Here is a 27,883-nt window from a genome sequence, read left to right on the forward strand (position 1 = left end):
ACCACTGGGTATCCTTCCCCTGGAGACAGCACTCCCGTCCCAGGGCTCTCACAGCCATCAGACCTGCTCAGCACTTTGGACCGGCACCACATGGGTCAGCCCCACCTGGCCATCTGCCGGCTGTCCCCACACAGGAACCAGGCCAGCAGCCGTTTTCCTTATCACTGCCTGCACCCGTGTGCTGTCCCTTTCCCCCGTGGCTCCCGGCCCAGCTCACATGGGGGCTTGGCAGCAGCACAGGGAAACTTGCATTGTGGCTGCCCACTGTGGCCGGGCTGTGGGAGAAAGCAAGGATTTCCTGGCCTGGAGCAAGTCCTTCCCGTCTCCTCCCTGCAGCCCAGTGCTGGGGCTGAGAAGCTGCGCAGAGGCAGCAAATGGAGCTGAGGTGCTTTGATCAGCATCACACTCCAGCACCCACACGGTGTCCCAGCAGCTCTGTCCGTGCACAGAATTCCTAACGGGGACGTGGGGATGGGGCTGCTGCAGGGCGGCCCCACAGAACTGCACTCTTGGCAAAAGCCCACCTGGGGAAGCAACACAGGATGGGATTTGGGTCCCTGGGCTGTGGCTGCCATCCCTCAGTCCAAGCTGGGAGCAGCCCGGAGTGCTGCCAAGAAGCATTTGTGCACTGGGAAATGGCCCTGAGAAGCCCAGCTGGGGACACCTGGCCCAGCAGCTCACGTGCACGGCCACAGAACTCCTGCCTCAAATGTCAGTGGTCTTCTGAGCTGAGAAATCGCTTCCTGCAGACAGAGGGGCCAGGCGAGATGCTGGCAGCAGCGCTGACACACAGCCATGCTCAACCACTTTTGGTTTCACTGTGAGCAGCTGTGCACAGCAACGCTGTGACCTCGTGCTTCAGCTGTGCCACACCACATGGAGATGTCACATCGGCTACAACCGGGGACGTTTTTAGGCTGTTTCCTGTTATTTTTTCCATGATGGGGAATTCCACGTGCTGGGGACAGCCTCGGTGGGAAGGGAATGGCTGCCACCTCTGTGCTAACCCGGTGCCTCTCAGAACTTTGCCTTTGCTCCGCCAGTCCCTGCCCTGGGGACAGCATGGGGACACCAGCAAAGCGCTGGGCTGGAGCAGGGCCACGGTACCCATGGGAAGCACTGGGCCCACTCAGCACCCAGCTCCCAGCCAGGCCCTTGGCTCCGGGTTGCTCTCAGCAGAGCTCTGCTTTCCGTCCTGCCGCCCGCATGTCCTCGCTCTGCTCGAACAGTCCCCGTTTGTTTGGCTCTCGCTGCCGGCTGGAGCCGGGGCCGCGTGCCGGGGCTGCCTATGCACAAGGGCCCCTTGTTTGCTGCTGCTCACCGGCATTCCCCCTTCTCGCTCACCCCTCGCCTGCTGTAGCAATTATCCCAATTAGCCGTGCCCCTCCCCGCTGCGGGCTGTGCCGCAGACCCCGTCCTTCCCTCTCCGTGGTGGTATCAGCACTGCTCCACGCACAGGGACATCCCCTGTGTCACCACCATGGGGACGTGGGCACCTGGGATGGAGCTGCTCGCTTGGGGTGGGACGTGGGGAGCTGTGCCAAATTCCAGTGTCTGGAGGCCGTGACTCCCTGTATGCCTTAGTCTGAGGATGAGCACGGCAGTGCCTGGTCCTGCAGCTGCCAGCCCTGAAGCCCCACATTACACTGGTTTCCATCCTGTCCCAAGCTCAGGGGCAGGCAGTATGAGCGCAGCCCAGTGCCTTTCTCTACACCACATGCCACAGCCGTCACCTTCCTCCCACAGCTGCCGGCCTCACAGCACCCAGGGCGGGTGCATTAAATTTCCACTCACAAACACAGGCTGGTGCTGTGGCTTCCCCCAGACATTCCATGCAATAAGGCCATCTTCCCCTCCAGAGCCCTGGGGTGGTGCTGGGGGTCCCTGAGCAGGAGCACCCCCAGGCAGAGCAGGGCATGGCAGAGCATTTATTCCTGCACCCTGGCAACGTGCATCACCTAAATGTATGGGCAGGCAAACATCACATCCTCTTCTCATGAGCTGTAGGGTGAGCAGAGCCCCACTGCACGGTGGCAGCGTGGGGCTGAGACCCCTGTGCAGGACCTCACTGCGGTCATGCCAGGACGCAGCACTGAGTGCAGGGATCAGCAGGCAGTGCGGTGCTGCTGGGATGGCTGCAAGCACCCCGTCTCGTGCTGACAGCAGCCCTGGGCTCCCAGGGTTGGAGCTTGGCGACTCGAGTCGACCTGTCTGCTCCCATTTGTGTCTGCTGTGTTTGTGAGCACTGGGCTCATGCAGCCTGGCAGCCCCGTGCTGCTGCAGCCTCCTGCACCACTCAGGGTCCTCCCATGACCCCATCACACATCAGCAGAGCCCTCCTCTGCACTTGCCCTCAGGTGTGCACCCAGAGCAGCATTTTCATCCTTATCCACAGGACTCATCCTCACAGGACTCCTCATCCTCACACAGGAACACGGCACAGCATCCTGCAGGCTGTGTGGTGCCTGGGGCTCTGCACAGCTTCCTGCACCCCACAGATCCATGCATGCCCCTGACACACAGTGTCAGCTCATGGTGGTGCAGGTCTGTGCATAGTGCTGCCCTTGGTGGTTCCCCCAGCAGCCAAGTCCCAGCTCTGCACATCTCTGCACTTTTCCTGTGCTGAGCCCTGTGCTGCAGCTCTGTGTGCTGCATGCTGCTCTCAGCCCTGCTCAAACCACAGCAAAGGCTCAGGCACACGGGGCCCCACGCACCCCTACAGCCACAGAGCCAGGCAGGCTGCTACACACCCACACTGCTCCCACGGGAGTAAAGCAAAACCCTTTCACCCCAGGTGAGCTGGAAATGTGATGCAGAGCTGTGCGTGTGGGCACCGGCTGCCCAAGCTGGGCAGGTGCTATAGCAGGAGGCCTGGGGCTGTGCCCACACCCTGGTGGGCACCCAAGCAAAGCCTTGGGACCCTGCTGTGTGGTGGATGTAATTTAATTGTAAAAATAATGCTCATCACTCCTGGGATCTCTGTGGGGCTTTTGGAACCCACAGAGGCTGAGTGTGCGCCAAGTTCCGCATCCCTGCAGCCCCCAGGTCTGTGCATGGCAGCACAGCATTGAGCCATGGACATCAGGGCACTTTGCAGATGTTCTGAGCATCCCATTTCTCATGTTGAGGGCTGTGTGCAGGGCTGGAAGCCCACAAAGCACCACTTCCAACCCCCTGCAAACAGTGCACAAATGGTCAGGACCCGATGGCCCCCAGCCCACGCGCTGCTGCTGCTGCAGCCATAACCAGGGCAGAAATAGCGACTCACAGCAAGAATTCCACCTCCTCCTTGGCCAATGATCCAACAGCATTCCTCCTTCAGAGCTGTGTTGGCTCACCCTGGGCAAGCACCCATCTGTGGGAGCCCAGCCCTGACCCTGCTCTGCCTGGGGCTCACACTGCGCCATTGCAGCAATATATGGGAGCAGCTGTGGTCCCATCCTGATCCCACTGCTGCTCAACACTGCACAGAAGGGACAACCAGGTACCTGGTACGGCCCTGCTGAGCACAGCTGCTCTCTGCCAAGCTGGAGGTGAGCTCATTTTTGGGTGCACTGTCAGCACACCGAGTGATTCACCCGTACACAACCTGGTCATTGCAAGTTGCAGGCTGGATTTTGGAATGAGCTGTTGATGTGCACAAGACCAGGACAAACAAACTCCATAACAAGAGTGGCAGGCAGCAAATAGACAGGACATGAATCACTGGCAGTGCAGGTGCTGCAGGTGGCCACGGGGACACAGCAGAGTGCAGTGTGTACCAGGAGCCCAGAGCTGGGGCAGCGTGCAGTGCTGGGGCTGTTGGTGCTTGTCCTGTTGGATGAGCAGCCATCCTGCTGGAGCAGATCACTGCACACACTGCTAGTCCAGATGTGCAACAAAGTGCTGTGTGTGTGACCGGATTGAGCAGTTCTGGGGTGATGGGGCCAATGGGGAAGAAATGTAAGGTCAGGTTATTGTTTGGAATAACAATTTACATCTTTGTGGTTGCATCATTGGTGCTACAACTTGCACTACATCTTGTAACATCAAGGTTTGGAAATGATGGATGTATGACTGGGAAGCAATGGGCACCTTGGCACCAACACACTCTTATTCAGCAGGAAGGATCCCTGATAGCATTTGTGATTGTTTTTAAATAGAGCTGTTGCTTAACTCGCCAAATAGCAGTGTAATAATGCTGCGTGGCTGGGTCAGCACGGGGATGCCACAGGAATTAATAACAGAAAATGGCTCACGCTCACTCACTTCCTGCAATTTCCTTTGCTCTGTGAGTTCAGGCAGAACACATCAGTTCTTGCTATCTGCATCCAAAAGTGCCAGCGGGAAAACAGGCAAAAATGGCATGGAAGACAGGGAAGATTAAGGGAATCCCCTGTTTCTTACCATGAAGGTGAGGGACAGCAGCAGCAGGGGCACAAAGCTGAAGATGTGTGGGCTCTGCAAGTGTGAAAGCAGGTGTGCGAAGTCACAGTGCCCATTTCTGGTCCCAGGGCAGCCCCAGACCCCACAGCTCAGGGATTTCATAGTGGTGAGGGCTCAGCAGGGGCCTGGTACAGAGATCCATGGCTGGAAATGGGCACTGCAGCCAGGGAGGAGAAGGAGCTCAGAACCAGGCAAAATTCTGAGGCCAGCTGGCCAGGGGGAAAGGGCAGAGAGCAGGAAGATGCCAAAGGTCTGCAGAAACCCAGCAGTACCCAAAGGAGCACAGTGAGCACCCTGACCCAACCCGAGGGAGCAGCCCTGCTGCTGAGTTGGGTGCCCAGAGCCACACACTGTGCTGAGCCCACCAAGCCGTGGCACAGCAGTCAGGTTCTGTGCCCAGGGGTTCCCAGAGTGCGGGATGATGCTCAGTGGGATTTGAACCTCAGGGGTGTGTGTGGGTTCATCTGCAGAGCTGGGCCGCAGGTCTGACAGTGGGGCCGTGGGTTGCAGGTGTGCTACACGGGGCAGGCACAGAAGCAAGGCCGGGGGGGCGGCTCAGGCCATTCCCCAGCCCCGAATCCCGCGTGGGACACAGCGACATCCCCGTGGGCTGCCTCCCTCACCCCCCCCTTGCAGAACTCCCCCCCCCAGCAGCGCAATGCTGAGTCACCGCGCCCCCCCACACACACGCTGTAGCCGCGCCGGGGGAGGGCACGGAGCAGGCGGACCCCCCGGGGGGCAGCGCGTTGGGGAGAGGGAGGGCAGGAAGGAAGCGGGGCTGAGCCCCGGGGGGGCGGCGGCGTGCGGAGGGGGCGGGCGCGGGGCGGAGGGCGATGCGGCCACGGGCCCCGAGCTGCCGCTGCTGAGCGAGAGAAATGTGAGCCGGCTGCACCACTGCAGCGGCACTGCGGGCGCCGGGAGCGCGCAGGGAGCGCGGCCGCGCCGCCGGCAGCTCTGAGCCCCGCGGGACGGAGGGGACGGAACCGGCACCGCGCGGAGCCGCCCGGCTGCACCTGCCGAACCCACAGCCGAGCCCCCCCCTCAGCCCGGCGGCCGCTTGCATCAGCCCTCGGCGGGGCACGGCGCGGCGGCCGGGGGGGCGGCGGGGCCGAGGACGGGGGCTGCGGGGCTGCGGGGCTCTGCGGTGCCCCCCGGGCCTTTGTCCGAAGGATCGTTTCTCCCCCACCGACCCCGGGAGCCGGGAAGCGGCCGGAGGCTGCGGCGGGGCCGTGGGAAGCGGGGGGAGGCGACGCGGAGCCGACAGCATCCCCGCGGAGCCGGAGCCGCATCCCCGCGCCTTTCAGATAACCTTTATTCGCACCGAGCGGGGCCGGGACGCGGCTCATGGCCGAACCGGGACCCCGCGACCGGAGCACCGACCGTAGAGCCGCAGCTCCGCAGGTAAGGACGGCTCGGGCCGGGAGCATCACCCTGCGGGCGCGCAGGCGCGCGTGTATATCGAGGCACATATGTGTGCATGTATGTACGTGTACATGTATGTATATGCACGTGTGTGCGTGTGTATGTGCACATGTGTGCGTGCACAGCTGGACTGCGGCCGTGGCTGCGGCTTTGCGGGGCTTTGCTGGAAGCGGAGCGCAGGGGCCGGGTGTGCGGAGAGCCGGGGAGGTTGGGGGGGGGCGGGGGGCTGCGTCGCCCCGAGGGTTCGGTGTCGCTGCGGTTCGTGCGCGGAGGGGTGTGACGGCGGACGCTCCCGCATGGCCGGGTCCGTGCGCTGCTGCGGGTGAGTGCGAGGGCTGCGGGCGCGGGAGTCTGCACGGGGGAGGGGGGGGAACTGCCCGCGGGGTGCGGGACGGGATGCTCACAGGGCCCCACTGCAACTCCCCCCCCGGGTTATCCCTCGAGGTCAGCCGGGCTCCATCCTCCGCAGCTCTCGGGTATCCAAGGCTGAACCCGTCGCTGCCCCCTCCCCTAGCAGATGGCCCCCCCGGCCCCCTCCGTCAGGCCTGGCAGGGAGCAGGCGTCCTGCTAACAGGATTTGCGGCATGATGGAGGAGAGCACAGCAGAGCGCCTTCGCACTTCCCGGGTTGAAGGGGGGCTGTCACCGCGTTGTCCCAGGCAGAAAATGTTCCCGGGGTGCTGCCCGTCTCCCCCTCTGTCCCCGAACCCAGAGTCGAGAGCAGGGAGCGGCAAAGGGGGGAGAGGAGGAGGGAGCGATGGAAGCAGGGACAGATCAGGAGCGCGCGATAGAGGTAAAAATAGATCCACAGAGCAGAGGAGGGGCTAAACGTGAGCGAGAGCCCTGAGCAGAGCAGGGCCGGCGGGAGCCCCCCCGGGAAGGTGCTGCGTGTGCCGGTGGGGGTACGCAGACCCCGCGGTGCGGGGCGCATCCCCCGGGACAGAGGACTCTGCGGGGCCGTTCCCAAGAGGAGCCTCAGGGGAAATGTGTGGGGCAGACGGAAGGACCGGTAGGGCCGGTGCTGAGAGAGCAAACTACGGGATGGAGGCGTGCAGCCATCGCCGGCACCGTGCGGGCAGAGCCCCGGGGAGCGCAGCAGCCAACATCCTCTTGCTTTTCGTTTGCAGTGAGCGCAGAGCTGAGCTGGAAACAGAGGCACCGACTGCAGCGAAAAGGCGCGTGGCTGCCCCGGCTCCAGGCGGGATGAGCCCCGCAGCTTGTGGGAGCCCACGGTAACAGCGAGTGGGAGAGACGGGAATCAGCCCTGAGGAATCCGCACCAACGCCACGAGGGTCCCTACAGCGAACGCAGGAATCGAGCCGCGAGGAGGCGGGCGCTGCCCACGCTCCGGCCGGGCCCCCCTGCCCTGCATCCTCCCGCACTGCCCCGCACCGCGGGCATCCTCTCACCCTCCCCGTGCGGGGCTGCCACGGAGGCGAGGGGGAGCTGCGGGTGACACCGCCGCTGGCAGCGATGTCGTTCTGACATCCCGCGGGGAGCAGATGCTTTGATCGCCTGCCCGAGCGATCCTCAAAGGCGGCGTGGGCAGGATGCGGCCGTGAGCAGCGCCGACCCGCCCGCACCCTGGGGCGGTCAGAGAAGGGACACGACGCCCGCACGTCCCCACGATGCGCTCGCACACCGCCGGCTGCCCACCGTGCTCCTGCTCCAGAACAAGACTGAAAGCGCTGCATGCTGCCGGCATGTTGTAGCCTCATGCAGGCGTCCCTCGGAGACCCCAGAGCGGTGGACGGTAATGTGAAAACGATCCTCATGTCGTGTCTGAAAGGGCAACAGGTCATCATTAAAATGGAGGCGATGAAGATCATCCACCCGGAGAAGTTCTCGGAGCTGCAGGCGGCACCTCCGCGCTACACACCCGCACCGCGCCGGGAGCCGCCCCTGGTGGCCAAACGAGCGTGGCCCTCCGAGTCCGAGATCATCGTCAACCAGGCGTGCAGGGACATCCCGGCGCTCGATGCCGCCCCTGCGCCGCTGCCACTGCCCCGGACTCCCCCTCTGCCGCGGCGTGAGCGCGGGTACCAGCCCCAGCGCAAGGGCAGCTCGGAGGTTTGCTTCCACCGGCAGCCGCCGTCGGACGAGGTGATCGTCAACCAGTACGTGCTGCACCCCTCGACGCCCTGCGAGCCGCTCGAGTGCCCGACCTGCGGCCACATGTACAACTTCACCAACAAGCGGCCGCGCATCCTGTCCTGCCTGCACTCGGTGTGCGAGGAGTGCCTGCAGATCCTCTACGAGTCGTGCCCCAAGTACAAGTTCATCTCCTGCCCCACCTGCAAGCGGGAGACCGTGCTCTTCACCGACTACGGGCTGGCGGCGCTGGCCGTCAACACCAGTATCCTGAACAGGCTGCCGGCTGACGCCCTGGCTGCCAACCCGGTGCAGTGGAGCAGCGACACCGACCGCAGCTGCTACCAGACCTTCCGCCAGTACTGCGGGGCCGCCTGCACCTGCCACATCCGAAATCCGCTGTCTTCCTGCACCATCATGTGAGCCCCGCGCCCCGGCCCCGCGAGGGACAGGACGGCACCGCGTTGTGCCAGCAGCGCCCGGCGGGGGATGCTCCGTGCACGTGGGGATGCGCCGACCCTCAGCACGGCCACGGACTGGCGATGGGGATGCTGCACCCTGGGACAAGGCACAGAGCCAGCGGCAACCTGTGGTGCTGGGCAGGGGGACGAGGCAGCACGGCACATCCCTGCGCATCCCCGGCACTGAGCATCCCCCTCGGGCTCCTTCTCTCCGGAGCGGATGCTGTCCTGACGGTGGCACTGATCTCACCGCCCCGTGGCTGTTGGGTCCCCGGAGATGCGGTGCCCGGCGCTGGGCACCAGGACAGCCCCCACCGCCCCCTCTCTGTAATTTATTTGCCAAAGCTTTCGTCTCAGCGGCCACGCACCGTGCGCCCGAGTCGCAGCCACACCGAGCAGACACGCGGCCGTGCCCCCCGCCGGCCCTTGAGGAAAGCTCCTGTTCATCCTCATTTTGGAGGATTTTTCCCCATCCGTCCCAGGCCGCTACGCGTTCACAAAGGCATTGAGCTGCACCCGTTCTCTGTGGGCCACCCCCCGGGGCTGCGAGGGACCCTGCGCCCGGCGCCTCCTGTGCACTGTCTTGCTTTCCCCACAGCATCTGGATGGAGAAGTTTGCTACCAAAAGAGCAAAAAAAAAAAAAAAAACCTAAAAAAAAAAAATTAAAAAAAAAAAGAAGAAGAAAAAAGAAAAAGCCATAATTTGCAGGTGCTCCCTCAGGGCCGAGCACTGCAGCACCGGGGCAGGAGGCTGAGCCCCAGCACGGCCCCCAGGACACTGGGGCTGGGGGAGCCAGGGCCCTCATTGAGCTGCCCCCTCCCACCCTCCATGTCTGGAGCCAGGAGCAGCCCCCAGAGCACAACACACACTGCAGATGGGGCCCGTGGAGCGGTGGGGCAGGTGATGCCCTGGCACTGCCCCGCTGCCCGGAGCTGAGGGCACAGGGAATGGGGGCCGATCCTGATTCTGTTCTGCTCTGCCAACGCCTCCCGCCGCTGGTTGTGACGATGACCATGTTTTATACCCGGCCTTGTTCAACCCCAACCAGTCTCCCCAATAAAGATTATATTGGAACGAAGGGCAAGAGGGTGTATCAAGGCATGATGCTGTGGGGCAGTGGGGCTGTGTACCAGTGGGACACCACAGCTTGTTCCCATGTGCTCCATGGGGCACTGGTGATGCGGATGGACCCCAAGGCTTCCCAAAGAAGCAGGATCTCTCACATCCCCCTCTGGTTCATCCCCTGCCCCTGCACTGCTAACCTTGTGGGCACTCACAGAGGGACACGGGGGCACCCAGAGCAGCACTGCTGCAAGAGCAGGGCCAGGCTGTGGGGTTGGCACAAGGGAGGATGTTCGGCACCCTGAGCAAACAGCACCTGCAGGGAGCACCCAGCACCTATCCCAAGTGAGCACTGGGGCTGCTGCTGGGGAGATGTGCAGCTGGGCCATGCAGCCTGGCACACACATGAGCAGCCCCAGTAGTGGGATGGCCCCAACCCCCCTCCGGTGGGAATGCCGCATTGCCCTCCAGCTGTCCTCAGTGCCCCAAAGGGAGCGAAGCCCCACATGCGTAGCCCTGGGGCAGCTCTGCCCTCCAAGCAGGGATTTGCCCTGTTTCTTACATAAGGATGAAGGGTACAGCGCGTCCTCCCCTCTCCGTGGTACCTCTTGGGCACAGAGTAAATTTAACGCCACTAATTTGATTTTGAGTTGCAATTAAGGAAGAAATGGGGCCTTTCAGGGCTGAGTGCTGGGTGCCAGCATTTCTCCAGACCTATTAACCTCAAACAAGCACTTGCTGGGGCTGGGGCCCAGGAATGCTGCTAGGGGACAGGACCTGAGTGCCAGCTGCAGGGGGAACTCGGAGCCTGCTGGAGGCTCCCCAGCACCCCAAGCCCCACCAGGCGCCCACAGCTGTGACCGGGCAGAGCTATGTGCCTCCAGGTTGTATATTCCAAGCACACTGAGTTCCATTGGCTGTGAAAACACAACAGAGAGCTCTGCCCCATCCTGCCCGAGTTGCACAATGCTGCTGTGCCGCCTGCATGGGGAACCTGGGCACGCGGCAGCCATGGGAGCAGGGAGGAAGCTGCTTGCAACAGCTCCTTCCAGGAGCCTTGCACAACAGAGTGCAACCCCAAGATGTGAAGATAACGGGATGTGGCACAGAGCCTGAGCAGCTGGGACAGATCCCGGGGCAGCACTGGCCCCACATCATGATTCTGGGGGCCAAAGGGGTTGTGCATGGGGAGATGAGGCTGTGGGACATAGCAGGGCACTGTGCACATGGGAGCAGCCCTGCATCCCTCTGCAGCATCCCCCAGCCCTCAGCTCACTGCTGTTGGTGCTAAATATAACACAGTCCTTGTGAGCAGACACGGACACCACATTCCTGAGGGACAGCCCTTCCTGCACTCCCCAGAGCCACCACCCCACAGCCAGAACCTCATCTCTGGGGGCCTGGAGGGCATTCACTCTCTTCCTGCCCCTAAATGGCCTGGAGAGGGGGGAGCAGATTGCTGGAGGATGGCACTGAGTGTGGTGCTCCCATGCTGCCCCCATGGAGCTGCTGTGTTCTGGTTTGCCCCAAAAAACCTGTCCCCTCCACAATGTAATGTAGAGCAGGGACATGTGTCAGGTGTCCCACATGGTGACAGGGCCCCCCCGGCAAGTCCTCCCCTCCCTGCAGGCCCAAAAAATGCCCTCAGCCAGGCCAAGCTCGCACTTCTCCTAATGGAGCTGCTCCACATTGTATAAATAATTGTCCCTCAGTGTGATGGGGCTGTGGGACAGGGGTTCTGCTCTTCTGTCTGAGCCATTTCAGGATGCCCCTCTCCCTCCTGCGCTGTCATGTGCTGAGGAAGCAGTGATGCAGTGACAGTGCCCTGTGGTCCCCGTGGTTGCAGCCCTTTGCAGGGACCTGCAGTGCATTTCTAGGGAAGGAGAGCAAAGTGGAGGCATTTGGCTGCTTTCAGAACTCCACAGGGCACAGCGGTGCCAGTCAGCCTTTGTGGGGGTGGCAGGGTGGGGGCAGAGGAGGGGACAGTGTGGGGAAGCAAGGAGGGATGCCAGTGCATCCCAAGAGCAGCACTATGGGCTGCCCTCCCCGTCCCCTGTGTCCTGCCCAGCATTGCCCACATGCAGCTGCTGGGAGCACAGTGGTGTTTGCTCTCTTATCTCCATGCAGGGGGAGGTGAGAGGTGTGAGAGAGGCACTGGCGCTGGCTGGCACCATGCAGTGGGGCTGGAGGCTGTGGGGTGCTGGGGGTGCAGGTGCCCTCTGCCAGGGGAATGGAGACCACCCTGTGTCCCCGTGCTCTCCTCGAGGCTCCGGTCAGCCCCCAGGAGTGATGTGGTGGATGCAGACCCTGCCCTGACATTCCCTCTCAGGATGCCATATCACAGGGCCAGCACTCAGCACCCAGCACCCCCCACCATGGCCGTCCCCATCCAGCACCCAGCACCATGCCACCCTGCCAGGCACCAAACTCAGCTGGACCTCATAGTGGTGCAAACACTGTTTGTATTTTCAGTCCATGCTGGAGGAACCCCAATCCATCTGTCCCACCCACACACAGCTCAGTCCTGCTCTGCCAGCAGAGCCCCTTTGGGGACGTGCCCTCACTGTGGGTGGGCAGAGCGCAGCCCCTGCCCCCATGCACCCATCCCCGTGTGGCTGCGGCATCACACCACGCCGTGCCCTGCAGGACACGATGCCTGGCTCTGGGGCCGCCTCACCTGCTCAGGGCTCACCGGCAGCCCCGCAGCCCCCAGGGGCACAACCCCAGCGCTACTTATCGAGGATGAGGAAGAGCAGCACCATCAGGACGATGGGGAGGAAGATGAGCAGCAAGCTGAGCAGCTCGGCCGCCAGCAGCAGTGCCAGCAGCAGGAGGTAACAGCAGCGGCACCGGCCCTGCAGCCGCCCCAGCGCACGGATGAGGCCGGGCGGGTACCGCACGCAGGGCAGGCACCCGAACATGCGGCTGGTGTGGAAGCGCACCTGGAAGTGATGCTCCAGGGCACCGGCCAGCCCTGGGCGGCGGGGCGGCAGCGCAGGGGGCCGGGCGGCTGTCAGGGCAGTGGGGGGGCCCGGCTCGGCGTGCAGCAGCAGCAGCTCCTCCTGCAGTTTGCAGATCTCCCACTCCAGCATCGGGGTCTTCTGGCGGCAGATGGGGCAGCGCACACGGCCAAACTCGGCGCTGTCGGCCGTGTCCATGATGGCCCGCAGGCAGCTGTGGCACAGCCCGTGGTTGCAGTTGAGCAGGGCTGCTTTGTGCCGCTCGTTGTCGTAGGGCTCCGTGCAGATGGGACACTCGTCCTCGCTGCCCAGCGGCGCGCAGCACAGCTCCGGCTCCGTGCTCTCACTGCTCACCATCTCACCGCCCTCAGCTGAGAGGCTCAGGGTGGAGCTGGAGGAGCTCCCCGGGCTGGGTGACCCCTCCGAGGGCAGCACAGGGTTGGAGGCGGTGGGGGGACCCTGTCCGTCTGCCAGGGCAGCGCTGCAGCCAGGCGGATCGTGGCAGTGCAGGAGCGATTCTGTCACATCCTCAGCCCCCGTCGGGCTCCAGCAGCCCCAGGCTGTGCTGCGTGCCTCACTGCAGAGTGGGGGTGGCTCCTCGGGTCCCCCCAGCCCCCCAGGTTCATCCTGCTGTCCAGCCGGGCTTCTTTCAGCAGCTGTCTGTGCACACGGAGGGCCAGGCCCCAGCTCCTCGCTTGCCAACAGCTCCATGGACAGCTTCAGCCCCGCTGCCAGGAGGGCGTCGGGGCAGCAGCACAGGATCCCCTCATCCCTCCAGCACGGCCTGGGACCACGTGCCAGGTCAAACGCTCAGGAGCAGCCGCAGCCCGTTGTGTCCCCATCGCCCCCCGGGACGGAGCACCCCAACAGGGGCATCACCGGGAGCGTCCATCCACCTCCTCCTCCCCAGCGCTGCTGCGGTGCCGACCCACCGCCGTGCAGGGCAATCCAAGGCGCAGGGCTGGGACCGGCCCGGCTCTCACCCGTCTGGTTTGTCGGCTTCTGGAAGCCGCTCAAATGCGGGCGGCCTGGGGCAGGAGCCGTGGCTGCACCAATCAGCTCGGGGGGAGCCAGGGAGGAGCTGGGCCCGTGGCCGCCTCTTCCCCTCACCCACCATTCACACCCCACGGACCCACGGAGCCCCGTGGCCAACGCTTCATTGACATGGGATGGGCTCAGCACTGCCCCAGTACAGCCCGCAGCACAGCGCTGCTGCACAGCCCACACCTGGATCCACGTCCCCATCACCCCTCGCTGCCCGCATAAGGGTCGGGAGGATTTTGCCATTAGGAGAGATTAGTTCAGCCCTGTCCCCTGGGCTGGTCCTTGTTGGGAGCCTCTCCCTGCCGAGGCCCTTCAGGTTGTTGTGATAGAACAGGGCAGGTATTGGAGGGGAGAGCACAGCCTGGACAGTGCCTGTGTAGAACATTGTCACCAGCACAACGGCTGCCATGCAGCAGCTCAGTGCAGCTCTCCAGCCATCCCCAGGGCACAGAGGAAATGGGGAGCCCCAAAACCACCCTGCTTCCTCTCAGCACAGCTCCAGCAATGCCCTCCAGCACCACACACCAGCGCTGGACCCCATGGTCCCATGTGTGGGAGTGTGGCCGGGTCACAGTGTGGTGTGGCAGCCCTGTCCCTTCCTGTCCCAGTCTGCTCACAGGGATTGTCCCCGGCTCTGAGTCACCACAGCCTGGTCCCTAATTGCTATTTACATTGTGGCATGGAGTTCAAGGAACTGGGTTAGGAAGATGGTGGCTCTGGTCCCAGTGGGGCACGAGCAGGGCTGGCGACACAAGGGATGCCAGGGGAAGGGCTGGGATCACTGACTTGCTGGGGCCTGGCTGGATGCAGCTCACAGGCTGGGACAGAGGATGGGTCCAGCAGTTCATGGAATGGGAAACCATCGGTGGCACTCCAGGAGCTCAGGGCTGAACCTTCGGTGCCCGTCCCCACTGGCCTCGGCCACCAGAGACAGGGGAAACAGGTCTGCCAGGGCAGCCTCCCACTGCAGGCTCTGCTGCTGCTGACTAATGCCGGGTGGGGAGGCTGCCATGCAACAGCTCACTTCCTTTAGGTCCTACCACAAACAACGGCCACAGCCAAAGCCATAGCTACAGCAATGCCTATGGGTGCTGCTGACCCAGCGTGGGGACACTGTAAGCTGAGGACCCAAGAGGGTGACTCAGTGCTGTGCAGGAGACAGCCAGCAGCCTCCCACTGCAGAGACCCCCGGCCCCAAACCTGGGGCAGAGTGGGTAAAGGGAGCCAGGCCTCACCCACAGCCCCAGGAGGTTCCCCTGCCATTCCCTGGGAATGGGGCTGGGTTACCGTACGCCCTCTGCCCCAGCTTGGATAACCCCAGCCCAAGGACATTGCCAGAGGCAAATTTTTCTGCTGACTCCTTTATTCAGGCACAGCTCAGGCAGAGCAGGGAGCCAGGCTTACGACCAGGTTTCAGACTGGAAGCGCTGGGACCGTTCCAGGGCTGATAAATACTCCTCTGCCTCGGAGGGAGACAGGCCACCTTCCGTCTGCAGCACTGACTGCAGGGCTTCAGCCACCGCTGCTGGCATCTGCTTGGCATTCCTGGAAGAGAGAGCACGTGGTGTGACAGAGCGGGAGCAGGAAAACAGGCACATCCAGCTCCCCCTGCTCCAGTGAAGCAGCCAGACCCAGCGCCCCAGCACATCACCTGCCTGCAGTGGGAACCTGCCTCACCCACAGTGCGGGCTCCCAGCCACCATAAATGACAGCTCCAGGACACAGCAGCACCACTCCCTAGAAAGCAGTGCCATTACCCACACAGTGCATCTAAGCACTGGCATCTGCAGGCAAAGATGTGCCCTCAGCACCCATTGTGGAGCTGGGAACAGCTCAGTGTTCCCAGTTTTGCCTCCTGTATTTCCCATCAGCATCGTTAGAGAGGCACAGGGAACAGTCTCAAGTCATAATTTAACTGCAGGAGGGCAGGAAATGACCCTTTCATCTCAGAGAGGCATTCAGTGGAAGAGGTGTCTGATCCTGAGCTGGGCAGGACAATGGCTGCAGGGAGCAGGATAAAGGCACCACCACCTCAGCCTCCTCCCAATGAAGCCAAAACGTTTGTTTTGAGGGTGGCAGTGACAATGGAAATCGGTTCAAACCTCAAAGTAAGAGAAACGGTGATGTAAACACAAGCTCCTGTGTAAAAATACCCAAATAGGATCCAACGCTCCCAAGTGTGATTATTTCTAAGGGGAAAGAAGGAATTCAGACTTCTTCCGGGAGTTTCATTTGATGAACTGTGTGACAAAAACATTCAGTAAAACAAAACCCCCAGGCAGCTCCAATGGGCACAAACACGTCCTTGCTGTTTCCCAAGAACCAGGGAGAATTCTGACTCGCATTGAAGCCGATTAATGTCTCAAAATACACAGAAAGGAGGTCTTCTGTTTTTAGAAGTCGTACTGCTTCTGAGTCAGGCGCTGATATGTGACTGCAAGATACTGGAGCTGTGGCTCTGATGGAGAATGTGCCAAATGTGTGTTTTCTGCAGGAGCAGAGGCACCCTCAGCACGTTGGATAAGCTGGGCACAGCCAGCAAGGAGGGACAGCCCTGCGTCCCCAGCTGCTCGCGCAGGGCTGAGCCATAAGTCAAAGCCCATCTATGTCAGTAGGTCCCAGAGTAACCTGACATCCACCCTCATGGCCTCTCCAAAATCCCACACCAGGGAGCTACATAAGCTCCGTTCTATCCAAGTTGTACAACTTTGGGAAAGAAACCGGATCCGAGCCCCACACCTGTGGGTCACAGGTCCCAAACAGCCCTGCAAGGCAGGGAGGCACAGCAGAGCAGGCAGCACTGCCAGCACAGGAGCAATGAGGCAGCCAGTGGCCCTTCCTGGATAGTAAACACGAATCTCATTCCCCCAGGAATGCAGTGAGGCCAGTCTCACCCTGCAAGGCACCAGGAAGTGTGAGACATGCAGGAAAGAGCCTCCTGCAATCACTGCTCGTGTCAACGGCAAGGCACAGTCGTGGGGCTTGTGTCCTGCCTTCCAGGTCATGCAGGTGCAGGGCAAACACCACGGCTTCTCTCTTGTCTGCTCATGGAGCACAAAGAGCTGGGTGCAGGGTGCACCTGCTTTGGTGGCTGAGCCACGGGAAAGCCTCCATGGAGCTGGAGAAGCAGCAGTGCAAGGCCCCGCTCCCCTTCACCCCTATGGGGAAACCTCACTCACCCAGCCAGGTAGATGTGAGCTCTCTGGCCGTTCAGCAGCTCCCACAGCAGCCGTCCATTCTCCCGGATGCGGTGCTGGACATACACCTTCTCCTCCTGCAGGAAACAGTGCTCAGCCAACAGCAGCACCAACACCCACCTGGCCCTCACCACACTAAGAAACTGCTCCCAGGGTCCACATTAAGAGCTCAGAGCAGTTCTCCCTTTGGAGAATGGAGAGCACGAGGTGCTCATCACAGCAGATCAACTCTTGCGCAGGGCAGAACTCCATGTGCATGTCAGTGCAGGACAGTGCATGTCAGTCCCATCCCCTGCCCCTTCACTGTGCTCACAGACTACATCTAACAGGCTCACGGCACAGCACAGACCAGCAGAGCAGAGTTCCTAAAGGGTTAATCCTCACCACTTCATGCATCCTGCCTACAGCTCTGGCACCTGCCCAAAAGGAACTCCATTGCCAACGTGCTTCAACTCACTGCTGGCCCAGGCAGCTCCTCCGTGACAAAGGTGACGCTGTGATGCAGACCAGGCCTGTGCTGCATGTCCCACCATGCTGGGCCCTGCAAAGGGGCGAGGTGAGGCACAGACACAGCCTCCTCCCTGCACTGTCACACCTCCCATTCAGCCCCAAGGCAGTGAGGATCCTGACCCATTTCAGGCTCCAGACACGTGCGTGGGAGCACCCCCAGCAGCTTTGGCCCCATTTATCCCAAGAGGTGTCACAGTGCACTCAGGTCCCGCACGATGCCAGCAGCAGCAGTGCACAGGAGTCAGTTCATCTCTGGGCACAGCTCCACAGCTCTGACCCCACTACAGGAGGTGCAGGAGGTAAGTAAGCCCATTGCAAGCTCCAGCACAGCCAGCCAGCAGCCCGACTTCAGCATAATTAATGTTAATCAGCTAAGTGCTGATAGAGGCTCTATCAGTGAGGCCAGGGCACTGAGCAGGCCATTTATGGACCTACATCTACCTAGAAACCAGAGCACCTAAGTGACAAACTCAGGTCACAACGTCTCAACTAAAGCCCAGGGCATCCTGCTGAGAATTAGCAACAGTCGCATTAGGAAGGGATCAATCTGCTCTGCAGGGCAGAAGCGATGTGACAGAAGGTCACTACAGAGGGAACCTCACAGAAGAAGAGGGAGATCCTGCTCAGCTATGGAGCATCCCAGCTCCTGACAGGCACTTTATGAAGACATTTTTAATGGGTTAACCAGAAGAACACACTGCTGTAAGTCCTGGCCCTACAGAGTCTGTGAGGGCAGGAAGAGTCTCTGGGGCTGCCCTTCAGATTTGGGGAGCTGTACGTCTCCCATCCACTGTGGAAGCCAACAGAAAAAAAAGCAGGGTTCTCATCCAAAAAGCCTCTGCTGTGCCACTCCTGTTAATCAAAGATTTGGAAAGCTTTCACAGGGGCATCCAACTCACGCTTTACAAGTGACCAGATAAAAGATGCTGGCTTAATGTCAGTGCATACACACAGCCAGGAGAAAAGGACCTGCACAGCTGAGCTACCTAGGAATACCATTCTCACTGACCCTTTTCATCAGATATCTCTGTTTCAAAGCCAGGCTGAGCTTTTCATACTATCAAACCATCGGGCAAGGCAGTCACAGTCCCAGCTCACTGACTCACTTCTGCAAGTTAAAAACCTTGCAGCCCAGAGAGAGGCAGAGGGAGAGACACCCACCAAAGGCACTGGCTGGGAAATAAGGGAGGTGTGGGGTGCCCTTCCCTCCTGGGAGCTTTTGCCTACACTGCTGAGGCTTTGGGGAGCTGGCACAAGGGCACCATAAAATAGGGCAGGAAGCCAAGCTCTTCAGCTTCAGTTGGTGATCAGAGGGACACAGTGGGGATGGCGGCATTCAACCAAGAAGGTTATTGCTTGGTGACTCCCCCCCCACCCAGGACGCCTGGGAGCCACTCACGTGGCCCAGACAAACAAAGCTGGCTAACACCTTATCTGCTGTGACACTTGCCAGCTCCGTCTCAGTGACCTTCCCAGCTCAGCACAGTCAGTTGTGTCACAGATTGGCTCCTGTGCTGCTGGTGGTAATCTTGGCCAGCAACCAGGTGGTGCAGGGGAGCAAGGTGATTGCCATGCCACCCCACCAGGTCCTTCATAGGCACAGGGACAAAAGCCCCAGCAGGCTCCCATCAGCACTGCCAAGATGCTTCTTGTACAACCTGCTCCTCCAAGAACTAACCTGGTCCCTGGAGAAGGCTGTGAAAAGCATCAGAAAGCCCTTTGTCACCAGCTCTTCCCACTCTGCCTGGCAGTAGAAGTCCTTGGATTTCTGGCGGCAGCCAAAGAACAAGCAGTTCCCTGTGGAGAGCAGATCAGAAGGGCTGTGCTGGGTAGACCAAATGCCCTGCGAGGGCCATCAGTACCCATGCAACTCAAGAACTGTGTGTGAATGCACATGACCTGTGACACCCAGAGGCTGGAAATCTGGGGCGTGGTGGGCAAGTAGGGCAGGATGAGCCCTTGCAGGGCTGCCAGCTCCCTGACATGAGCTTATTAGCAGCCTTCTGCAGAGATGCACAAGTGGGCCAGGGCAATGACAAGGGCAGAGGGAAAACTGCTTGTGCACTAGCAGAAAATCTCAGCAAACCAACTCCACTTACAGAGAACCAAGAAAGAGGAATTTCAGAGCCCTGCCCTGCCCCAAGAAGCAGCATGACAGCCCAGCCTGTGAATAACCACATAGTTTGCACACATCAGGCTCTCTCTGGTGCTGACCTCCCTCAGAGCCCAGCTTCCTTCCAACTACAGTAAAGCTCAAGCTTGTCCAAGCCCACAGGAGCACCCAGTTCCTCATTCCCATCTGCTGAACATAGACTTGCCAGCACCAAGGTGCACCCCACATCCACCCCTCACCCTTCTGTCCTTGTGCCACTCGCTCCTGTACAGCTGCTCGGAAAGGTGCCACCCCTGTGCCAGGGCCAATCATGATCACAGGAGTGCCAGGTTCAGCTGGGAACTTCATTCCTCCTTTCTTCACCCAAAGAGGTACCCGGACATCACCTGCAAAGCGAACAGACTGGTTAGCATCAGTTCAACATCACTGCACCCACAACACGGGGTACAGCATCAAACCCTTCCTTCCACAATGCTCCAGAGATATGGACTGTGCCTGGCTGACCACCACCCAGTATCACAGTGTCACATGCAGATTGAATGCATGAAAAGACCTTCAGCTATCTCAAGACTGTCTCTGTAAGGACCTGAGTGAATCCCAGGGCAAAGAAAGAGTCCCCCAGCAAAGAGGCTGCAGGACAGCCTCTTCCTCATACAGCATATGCAAGGGAAGGCAACAGTGGGGGCAAGTAGAGAAAGCTACCTGGCTGTCCTGTAAGGAGAGCTAAGTTTGACTCCTCTGGTGTTAAATCACCATCTGGGTACTGTAAGAAGAGCCAAACCTGCCCTGGAGTCAGAGCAATCACCTACCACTCTGCAGCAGGGAAATCCCATGAGCCTGTCACATTTGCAGAAGGACGCAGCTTATGAGGTTTTATAGTGTGGTCCTCACATAGTCCAAGTAAAGTTACCTTGCTCTGGGTTGAGAGATGCCAACCACGTAGAGCAGAGACCACGGCGGGGCTTGCTGAGCCGTGTCTTGTACTGCACTACTGCCACGAGGATCTGGATCCGGCCAGGGTGAGCCTGTGTGCAGATAGGAGCCATGAGAACCAAGACACCTAGCACAGTTCACTGCCTCCACCAGGAACAGCTCATACCAGGGCAACACTCATCCCAGCTTGAAACAGCTGCTCAGACACAGTAGAGAGCAGGGTTTTCCTATTGCAGCACAGCCATAGGAATGCTCTGTGCAGCTGGCAATGGTGACAGAGACAGTTCAAGCCAAGAGCCCTCCATGGAAAGCAAATGCCACCAGCGCTTGGGCTGACATCTGCCAAGACACATGGCTGGATCCCACCGCCACCTCCTGGCAGCAGCAGGAAGCAGAAGTACACCCTTCCCACCTGCCAACCTCCATAGTACCACATCCCAGTGTTCCCTGTGACAGCAGAGCCTGTACTAAGCAAGCCCCAACACCTGCAAACACCTTAACCTGCAGCAGGGGTTCGGGTGGGCTGTGGACATTCACAGGGTCAGGCAGTGCAGCCTGAATACCCGTGCTGTGCACAGCACCAGCAGTGCCCTGGCACTCAACTCAGTGCCTGACATGAGGCTGAGAAAGGCTGAGCTCTTACCAGCATGGAGGAAGCGATGGAGAAGGCGCGGGGTCTGATGCGAGGGATGAGGTCCAGCAGGTATTCAGGTGGAATGGCAGATGTGGTGTGAGGGAAATCCCAGAGCGCCTGCAAAGCCACGGAGAGCCAAGCTGGTGCAGCTCAGAAGGCAGCCTGCCTGCTTTTCTGAGGCAGCAAAAGTTGTTCTGTAACACTGCCACCCTCACCCAAAGCCCCACAGCAGGGATTCTGTGAGCACCAATCTCCCTGTCTCACTGCCCTACCCTTGTCCCCAGGTTGCAACACAGAATCCACAACAGAGCCCAAGAATTTGGGGCAGGTCTTAGCCTGCTTATTCCAAGGACACTTGAGAAAAAAGTGAATTAAATTCCTCAGTCGATGAATTACTGCTCATCATCTGTCTCCTCTGCCCTGGCTGCTTTATTTCCATGGCAAAGTCCTCAAGGATGGATCTGCTGTGCTCCCCCAGGCCAACCTCAAGGGTGGTCCTGCGAGGCCGGTTGCAGTAGTTGTACAGCTCTTCCTGGCCCTGTGCAGAGCTGAACTCCTGCAGCTTCTCCCGCTCCAGCTCATTCGTAGAGAAGTGGGACAAGAGCTCAAAGAAGGAGCGCCGTGGCACGCAGGAGATGTCCAGGTAGTGGGTGACCAGGTGTCGGATGGTGCAGGGCTGCAGCAAATGGGCAGGGAGGGCTGTGCCTGTAAGAGAGGCACCAGAGAGAGCTCAGAGCCAGCTCCGGCACTTCCCAGCCCTGCTGCATGAGGGCACCCACATGCTACAGGAAGGTCTAATAGAGCTGACTTTAGCCACCATCATTGCCCCCACTCCATCCTGCTCTTCCCAGCTTGCTTTGCCAGCTCACATGCTTGCAACAGAGAACATCAGTGGTTCTGAGCACTCCCTTACTTTTTCTAAGTACTCCCAGACAATGCCTTACCCATATGGTTCCCACCATGCCCACACACTGCAATGGAAATAACCAGCAGTGTCTCACGTGCTAGGCCTGTCCTTGTCTCCTCCTTCTCTTACAGGGGTGCAAGAAGCAGCTTCAATTTCTCTGGGGTTTGCCTCCCAGGCCCAAATCCCAGCACTGACAGAGAGTCAAGAGATAATGGGGGAAAGGCAAGACACGTGGTCTTGAAGTAGCAATTACTGGCTAAAAAGTAGGGGTCTACTGCAACCTCCGTGGGTACTCAGAACATCTCTGCAATAGCAGGTGGGGTAAAAGGAAAGATGGAAAGAGTTCCAGCCATCCCTACCTAAATAAAGGACCCCAGAACTGCTCTGCAAAATCTGGCATCTGACCTATCAAGCCAAACTGGTACTGAAGTGTTTCCCAGCACAACAGACTACTGAGAGGACAGCGATGCTCACATGCTGACCTGCAAGTACACCAACCAGGATCTGTGATTCTTCACGAGAGGCAGACCCCTGCAGGTGGGCTGAAATGCCAGGGACCAACACTAGGACATATCAGGATCAAGAGTGCTCAGAAATGGCAGGGATGGAGTTCTGGCACCTTGGAGACAGAACACTTGTTCCCTGCCATGGTAGCTTGGACACTTCCTAGGCCACAGAAGCCCATTAGAGGGTCCTCACAGCACTGTCTAGCTTCAGGTGGCATCAAGCAGAGGGGCTGGCAATTGCTCTGCATCCTTTTTAAGGTCCAGGACTTCTCCCTTCCTGCTGCTGACCACACCAGGCAGGCTGTGCTCTCCCTGTATGGGTAAAAAGACTGTGATGCTGAAGATGTCTACTGGGTTTTTTCACCTTTGGAGGCAGTTGGGAAAGAAAGGAGCAAACCAAAACACAATTTAAAGCACAAAGGAAGGTCTTGCGGTGATGTTTTCCAATAGATCTTATATTGACTTCCTGCCATCTTCAGTCCCTCAGACCAGGGAAGTGATGGGAGAGGAAAGAAAAGAAACTTCTCCTGGCACTATGCAGACCACAGAGCCACAGCAATGCCTGGTGAGTGGGTGCCTCCAGGAGAACTTCCTGGTTGTTGGTACCACTGTGTGGACAAGCACCTCCATCAAGACTCTGGGGTACAGGTAGAGCCAGGAAACCTGCATGCCCCAGCAAAGAATCATAGGCATGGATGGGGGCAGAAGTGAGAGCAACTTGACTTGGGCCTTGGGCTGGTGAGTGTGCAGGATCTTTTGTGCTCTGAGCTGCTGAAGACATAAGGCAGCACTGGTATCCCTGTGTCCCTCCCATGAGCCATGACAGCCCTAATGATGGACCTATATGCATAGAGAGTTGGGAGAGAAGGAGAGCCCCAGCACTGCAAGGCAGGCAGATGTTCTGTATCAGCCAGACACTCTCAAATCTGTATTTCCTTATTTACTGGATCTAAAGCAAAGGAAAAACAGATCTCCGGGCCTGACAGAGAGATAAAGGAGTAGCCAGCAGCACCTACCAGGCTCTGTGGGCTTCAGCAAAAAGTATTTGTCTGGATCCAGGCGAAGGAGCTGGCAGAACTGTTGCACATCTTCAGGGCAGTTCTGGGGCTGGATCATCACCACATCTCCTGCGCTGAACCTGCAAATACAGCAGGACCTGCTGAGCATGGCCATCTGATCTCACACAAAAAAAAGTTCGAGGGAGCCAGAAAAACACTCACGTGATCCCTGATCCTGTGACATCAAACTCGATGAGCCGGACATCCTGGAAATGGGATTCAGCTGTGACGCGCTGGTTGGACACCATCCGGGCAGCAAAGGGATGTAGCTCAGAAGGAAGAGCCCTGTGTGGTGTTGGCTGCAATAGGCTGCTGTCAGAGTGCAGGGAATCCTCAGCCAGGTAGTGCATGGTGTATCTAGGGGGCAGACTGTGGGAATAATAGCAGTGCAGTCAGTGCATCTCCATTCCACAGCTCATCCACTGCCTTAGCTTTACAGGGAGGCAGGGACACTCTGAAGTCTCCTACAACATCCATCACCCATCATCCCTGTCCCTTGGAGCTGGCTCACAGTAAGAGATCATAATGCAGCAATACTGTCAGGAGGAGATGTTAAAGAGGTTGGAGCAAGCAGAGCAAAGCCCGTCTAGTGGAAGCAGTTAGGTCTTAGGGATGCTTGGGACATCAGTAGCTTTGTGGGGAGGTGTCCTGGCCTCCACCCTAGAAGCAGAGAACAGCCACAGAAGACATTTCACACCAGCCATTTCCAGCAAGCCTCTACACTCACCATACATCAGGACTGATGACCTCAAGGCCAGGAGGGAGAGGATACAGGGCAAGGATCTTGTCCCATAAAGCTAGGAGCCATGGATCAACCACTGCATCTGGCCTGCAAGTGAGACACTGAGGCTGCAACAGAGTTCTGCCTCCCTCATCACCCTTCCAAGCCCCAGCAATGTTACCCCCACCATACACACTACTGTCAGAGCTCAGGGAGGCTGCAGTGCCATGGACAACTGTGGCTTTGCCCCCCTTGGTGGGTCTGACATTTCTTGGCCGATGATGGACCTGTCCTGGGGCACAATCTCTGATGCCTTTTTGCAGCACAGGCACTCACCCCTTGCAGTTCTACAAGACCTAGGCATACGCTGGGGGTCATGGGATACCCCGGTGAAACAAATGACCTCAGCCTTGGCAAAGGAGAGCCCTGAGCAGAGACCAGCGTGCTCACACAGAGCAGGAGGCCACTGGCCATGTCTGGAGTGTGGGAGCAGTAGTGCAACACAGCCCCCCACCCCATCACCCCTTCATGAGGCTCTTACCCCAAGTCATGCTGGTCATCTCCCAACGCAACCGGCAGCAGTGGGTTGCCCCCAAGCTGTAGAACCCGTTTGTGCAGCTTCTTGGCAATAAAATTAAACCTAGGCAGAGAATAATCATAGCTGTGGAGAGCAGGGCTCGTCCAGCAGGACAGCAAACATTGGCTACACAGGCTAACATGTGCTGCCAGGGCTATGCCAGAGCAGCACACAGGCAAGTTCAATCAGAGCAGCGCACACAGCCTTGCTCAGCCCTTTACTGTGGGACAGCTCGGAGATGCAGCAGCTGTTTGCTTGAAAGGCCACACAGGCTGTGCCCAACTCTGGGTTCAGGTTTTGCCTGAACTGCTGCTCTAGTGTCATTCCCTGACTCTTCTTGCCCACTCCGTCCCCCACCCTCTCACCCAAGCTGCAAGGAGCAGCTGTCACAGCAGGCAAGGAGTGCAGGAGCTGCCTACTTGGGATAGGAGGAATCACCAAGGCCCAGCACAGCGTAGTCCATCTGGCAAAGGGAAGTAGGAGGCAAGTTCTTCCGGAACAGAAACCGCCAGAACATCTGCAAAGAACAGGGCCAGGAGTCACACTGCTGTGCACAAACACCTTCCCTGCCTGCCGACACACAGGGCTCCTTCAGCCCCTCTGCTGAGTCCTGACGGAGGTGGGAGCGCAGCCTTCTGCAAAAGTGACTCCTGAAAGCAGCTATACTGGTAACAGGAAGGAGACGGTGCTCTGTGAGCTCTCTGCAGACCTGAGAATATTACAGTATCAGGGTCCCTCTCAGCTGCCAAAGCTGCTGAAATCTCACCAGCCTGCATTCCAGCAGTAACATGAGATGCTCCTTAGCCCTACAAAGGTTGGCAGCAGGGGACTATGGCTGAAGACAGTCTCTGATGGGCCATTCTGACTAAGCCAACACCTGCTTCACGCTGCCCCAAAAGTGTCCTCTGCCCCCAAAAAATAGCACTTAAAATTACTTGGAGGAATGAATGAGATCAGTGGATCAGATACACAAAAGCAACAAGGACAGAACGTATCCTACCTTCATGTTGTCAGGTGGGTCACCCTGGCCAGTGGTTGCACACACAAATACCACCAACAGCTCATTGATGAGGTTTGCCTGCAAGCAGAAACAAGCTTGGAAAAGTGCATTCAAGGACAGCAGCTCACATTTGTGCCTCACTGTGCAGACCCAGCTGCACTCACAGCACTGGGCTCACAGACCAGTCAGTATAAAACTCACAGTCCCACCCAGCACAGCCTCCTCTACAGGCAATTTGCTGCCTGTGCATCAGCTCCTTGGTGCTCTACATTGCAGGAACATAAAGGACGGCTGAGCAACTGCTACCTAACATGGACTCCCAAGTCACTGCTTAGTTTTCATGCATTCAGCTGAATTAAGCACAGACTGCCCTCATGAAGTGCACAGAGCCGGGATCAGGTGAAATACATCTCACAGTGAGGGTGGGAGACGCCCAAGCCCCACAATGGTGTTGGTGCGGATGGGACGATCCCAGCACTGCCCGGCCAGTCACTCACCACATCGTAGCTGTCCAGAGCCTCCACCCTGCACTGCAAGTGGCGCCGTTTGGCTTCTCTGCCGATTCTCTCCGCCGTGTCCTGAGCAGTGCCGGTCTGGCTGCCAAAAAGCACCAGGATCCTTCGTTCTGTCATCTGCAAAACAACCCAAAGAACAGCAGCACATGGGGTGTGAGACCAGCTCCGTGCTGTGCATCACAACAACCAAACCCAGCTACAAACAACAACCAAACCCAGCTACACAGCAGCGCCGGCAGCTGGAGGCAGCAATAATGGGGACAAGCCCAGAGCCCCGTAACGCAGCACGTACCATGGGCTGCGATGGTCCCAGCTCACGGCAACGGGGAACGAGTCAATGCGGGAGGACACGGACGGGGACGGGGACGGCGATAACAGCGCGCCCGGATCACGCTCAGTCCATGCACCGACCCGGCAGCACTTCCGTAACGTCATCACGAGGCGCCGCAGGGCGGGGCGGGGCGGCCGGGCTCGGCCCGGTGGCCGCGGGCCCCGAGAGCGGCGGGACGGAGCGACAGGAGCGGGACGGAGCGGGGCGGTGGGGCGGCGGGACGATGCTGTTCTCGCTGCGGGAGCTGGTGCAGTGGTTGGGATTCGCCACGTTCGAGATCTTCCTGCACGGCCTGGCGCTGCTCGTGTTCTCGGTGCTGCTGGTGCTGAAGCTGGACAGCGAGGCCTCCCCGCTCTCCTGGTGGGTCGTTTTCGTCCCGTTCTTCGTGGCCGACGGGCTCAGCACGTATTTCACCGCCATCGTGTCGGTGCGGCTGTTCCAGGACGGCGAGAAGCGGCTGGCGGTGCTGCGGCTCTTCTGGATCCTCACCATCCTCAGCCTCAAGTTCGTCTTCGAGATGCTGCTGTGCCAGAAGCTGGTGGAGCGCTCCCGGGAGCTGTGGTACGGGCTCATCATGTCGCCCGTCTTCATCCTCCTGCAGCTGCTCATGATCCGGGCCTGCCGTGTCAACTGAGCCTGTGGGGCCCATCCCGACCCAGTGTGTGCGATGGGGCCGGACGCAGGGTTGGGGTGGGAGGAGCAGCCCGTGCTTTGTGCTTCCTCACAAGATGCTTTTGCATTCCAGGCTCGCTCAGCCCACGGTGTGAGTCTCAAACTGTCTCCAGTGCAGCACTTTGTAAATGCCGGGTGTGTTATTTGAAAATAAAAGCGCATGGGATGAGCTGGTTCATTCCTCTGTTCCTTTCTTCCCCAGAAAGTTTCTGTTCCTATAACCACCGCCTGAAGAGCACGTGGAGCTGGAGATTAACAGCTTCTTCAGGGCCAAGAGCTCTGCAGCCACCAGCTCATGTGCACTGAGACCACAGTCATAACCAGCCATTGTCTTAAGCAGCAATACTCATTTCTCTCTGTTTTTCCCCTGATCAGTGCTTCACATTTTTAGTGCGCTGGCAGGTTTTATGGGGCTGGACTCTGAATGACAGAGAGCTGATGTGTGTATTTGGGACAGAAATGTGTATTTTTGGTTTCTGTTGCAGATCCATTCCTTACAGGTTGGGGTGCTGGCAGGGGTAGCTCAGCCTTTCAAGGGAACAACATGTTAAATGCCAGTGCCACAGGGAACTGCCAGCAGCAGACACCTCTGTGTCCCAGTGTCCCAGCCACCAGGAGCATGTTAAGAACCTGAATCTGCCCCTGAGCTGTCTGTGAGACGTCAAGTTCTAGAAACCCTGTAATTGTTTGGCCTCTTGCACAACCTGTGTTTGCTTTTAGCAATTTGGGAGCATGCAGGAAGGA

General features: G+C 59.1%; 4 protein-coding genes across 10 annotated transcripts; 2 read left to right on the top strand and 2 right to left on the bottom strand.

Moving 5' to 3' along the window:
• The first annotated feature begins 5,073 nt into the window (after positions 1 to 5,073).
• On the top strand, positions 5,074 to 9,477 carry RNF208 (ring finger protein 208). Of its 2 annotated transcripts, none has more exons than XM_015878806.3 (2): positions 5,074 to 5,826; positions 6,974 to 9,477. In XM_015878806.3, the coding sequence occupies exon 2, from the start codon at positions 7,539 to 7,541 to the stop codon at positions 8,358 to 8,360; it is 822 nt and encodes a 273-aa protein (XP_015734292.2). In that variant the 5' UTR covers positions 5,074 to 5,826; positions 6,974 to 7,538; the 3' UTR covers positions 8,361 to 9,477. The 2 variants fall into 2 exon arrangements, with proteins under 2 accessions (XP_015734292.2, XP_015734293.2); XM_015878807.3 differs by lacking the exon at positions 5,074 to 5,826 and adding an exon at positions 6,059 to 6,169.
• Positions 9,478 to 11,905: 2,428 nt separating this feature from the next.
• On the bottom strand, positions 11,906 to 13,426 carry LOC146757473 (ring finger protein-like). Its single transcript, XM_085520990.1, has one exon. It carries the CDS (start codon positions 13,130 to 13,132, stop codon positions 12,191 to 12,193), a length of 942 nt encoding a protein of 313 aa, XP_085377116.1. The 5' UTR covers positions 13,133 to 13,426; the 3' UTR covers positions 11,906 to 12,190.
• Positions 13,427 to 14,810: 1,384 nt separating this feature from the next.
• NDOR1 (NADPH dependent diflavin oxidoreductase 1) lies at positions 14,811 to 26,549 on the bottom strand. Of its 6 annotated transcripts, XM_015878804.3 has the most exons (15): positions 26,429 to 26,549; positions 26,119 to 26,253; positions 25,622 to 25,699; positions 25,041 to 25,138; positions 24,586 to 24,684; positions 24,051 to 24,152; positions 23,486 to 23,692; positions 23,282 to 23,403; positions 21,337 to 21,557; positions 20,862 to 20,969; positions 20,196 to 20,310; positions 19,525 to 19,671; positions 18,851 to 18,969; positions 16,645 to 16,739; positions 14,811 to 15,010 (listed from the first exon to the last, which is right to left on the bottom strand). In XM_015878804.3, the coding sequence occupies exons 1-15, from the start codon at positions 26,429 to 26,431 to the stop codon at positions 14,866 to 14,868; spliced, it is 1,794 nt and encodes a 597-aa protein (XP_015734290.2). In that variant the 5' UTR covers positions 26,432 to 26,549; the 3' UTR covers positions 14,811 to 14,865. The 6 variants fall into 6 exon arrangements, 4 of the variants coding, with proteins under 4 accessions (XP_015734290.2, XP_015734291.2, XP_085377114.1 ...); XM_015878805.3 differs by lacking the exon at positions 18,851 to 18,969; XR_014936194.1 differs by lacking the exons at positions 20,862 to 20,969; positions 21,337 to 21,557.
• Positions 26,550 to 26,589: 40 nt separating this feature from the next.
• TMEM203 (transmembrane protein 203) lies at positions 26,590 to 27,308 on the top strand. The gene has a single exon (XM_015878808.3). The coding sequence runs from the start codon at positions 26,691 to 26,693 to the stop codon at positions 27,099 to 27,101; it is 411 nt and encodes a 136-aa protein (XP_015734294.1). The 5' UTR covers positions 26,590 to 26,690; the 3' UTR covers positions 27,102 to 27,308.
• Positions 27,309 to 27,883: the final 575 nt, after the last annotated feature.

Source organism: Coturnix japonica, chromosome 21 (assembly GCF_054131305.1).
Source record: "Coturnix japonica strain WE chromosome 21, WE-NBRP24, whole genome shotgun sequence".
In the NCBI taxonomy this organism is placed as follows: Eukaryota; Metazoa; Chordata; class Aves; order Galliformes; family Phasianidae; genus Coturnix; species Coturnix japonica.

What these genes read in the sequence shown, in the direction of transcription:
- RNF208 (XM_015878806.3), top strand. Translation starts at nt 7,539, where the DNA reads ATGCTGCCGGCATGTTGTAGCCTCATGCAGGCGTCCCTCGGAGACCCC.
- LOC146757473 (XM_085520990.1), bottom strand. Translation starts at nt 13,132, where the DNA reads ATGGAGCTGTTGGCAAGCGAGGAGCTGGGGCCTGGCCCTCCGTGTGCA.
- NDOR1 (XM_015878804.3), bottom strand. An exon ending in ACCCACCTGACAACATGAAG is followed by an intron (nt 25,139 to 25,621) that starts GTAGGATACGTT and finishes TGTTCTTTGCAG; the next exon opens with ATGTTCTGGCGGTTTCTGTT. An exon ending in GTCACAGGATCAGGGATCAC is followed by an intron (nt 23,404 to 23,485) that starts GTGAGTGTTTTT and finishes CTGTATTTGCAG; the next exon opens with GTTCAGCGCAGGAGATGTGG.
- TMEM203 (XM_015878808.3), top strand. Translation starts at nt 26,691, where the DNA reads ATGCTGTTCTCGCTGCGGGAGCTGGTGCAGTGGTTGGGATTCGCCACG.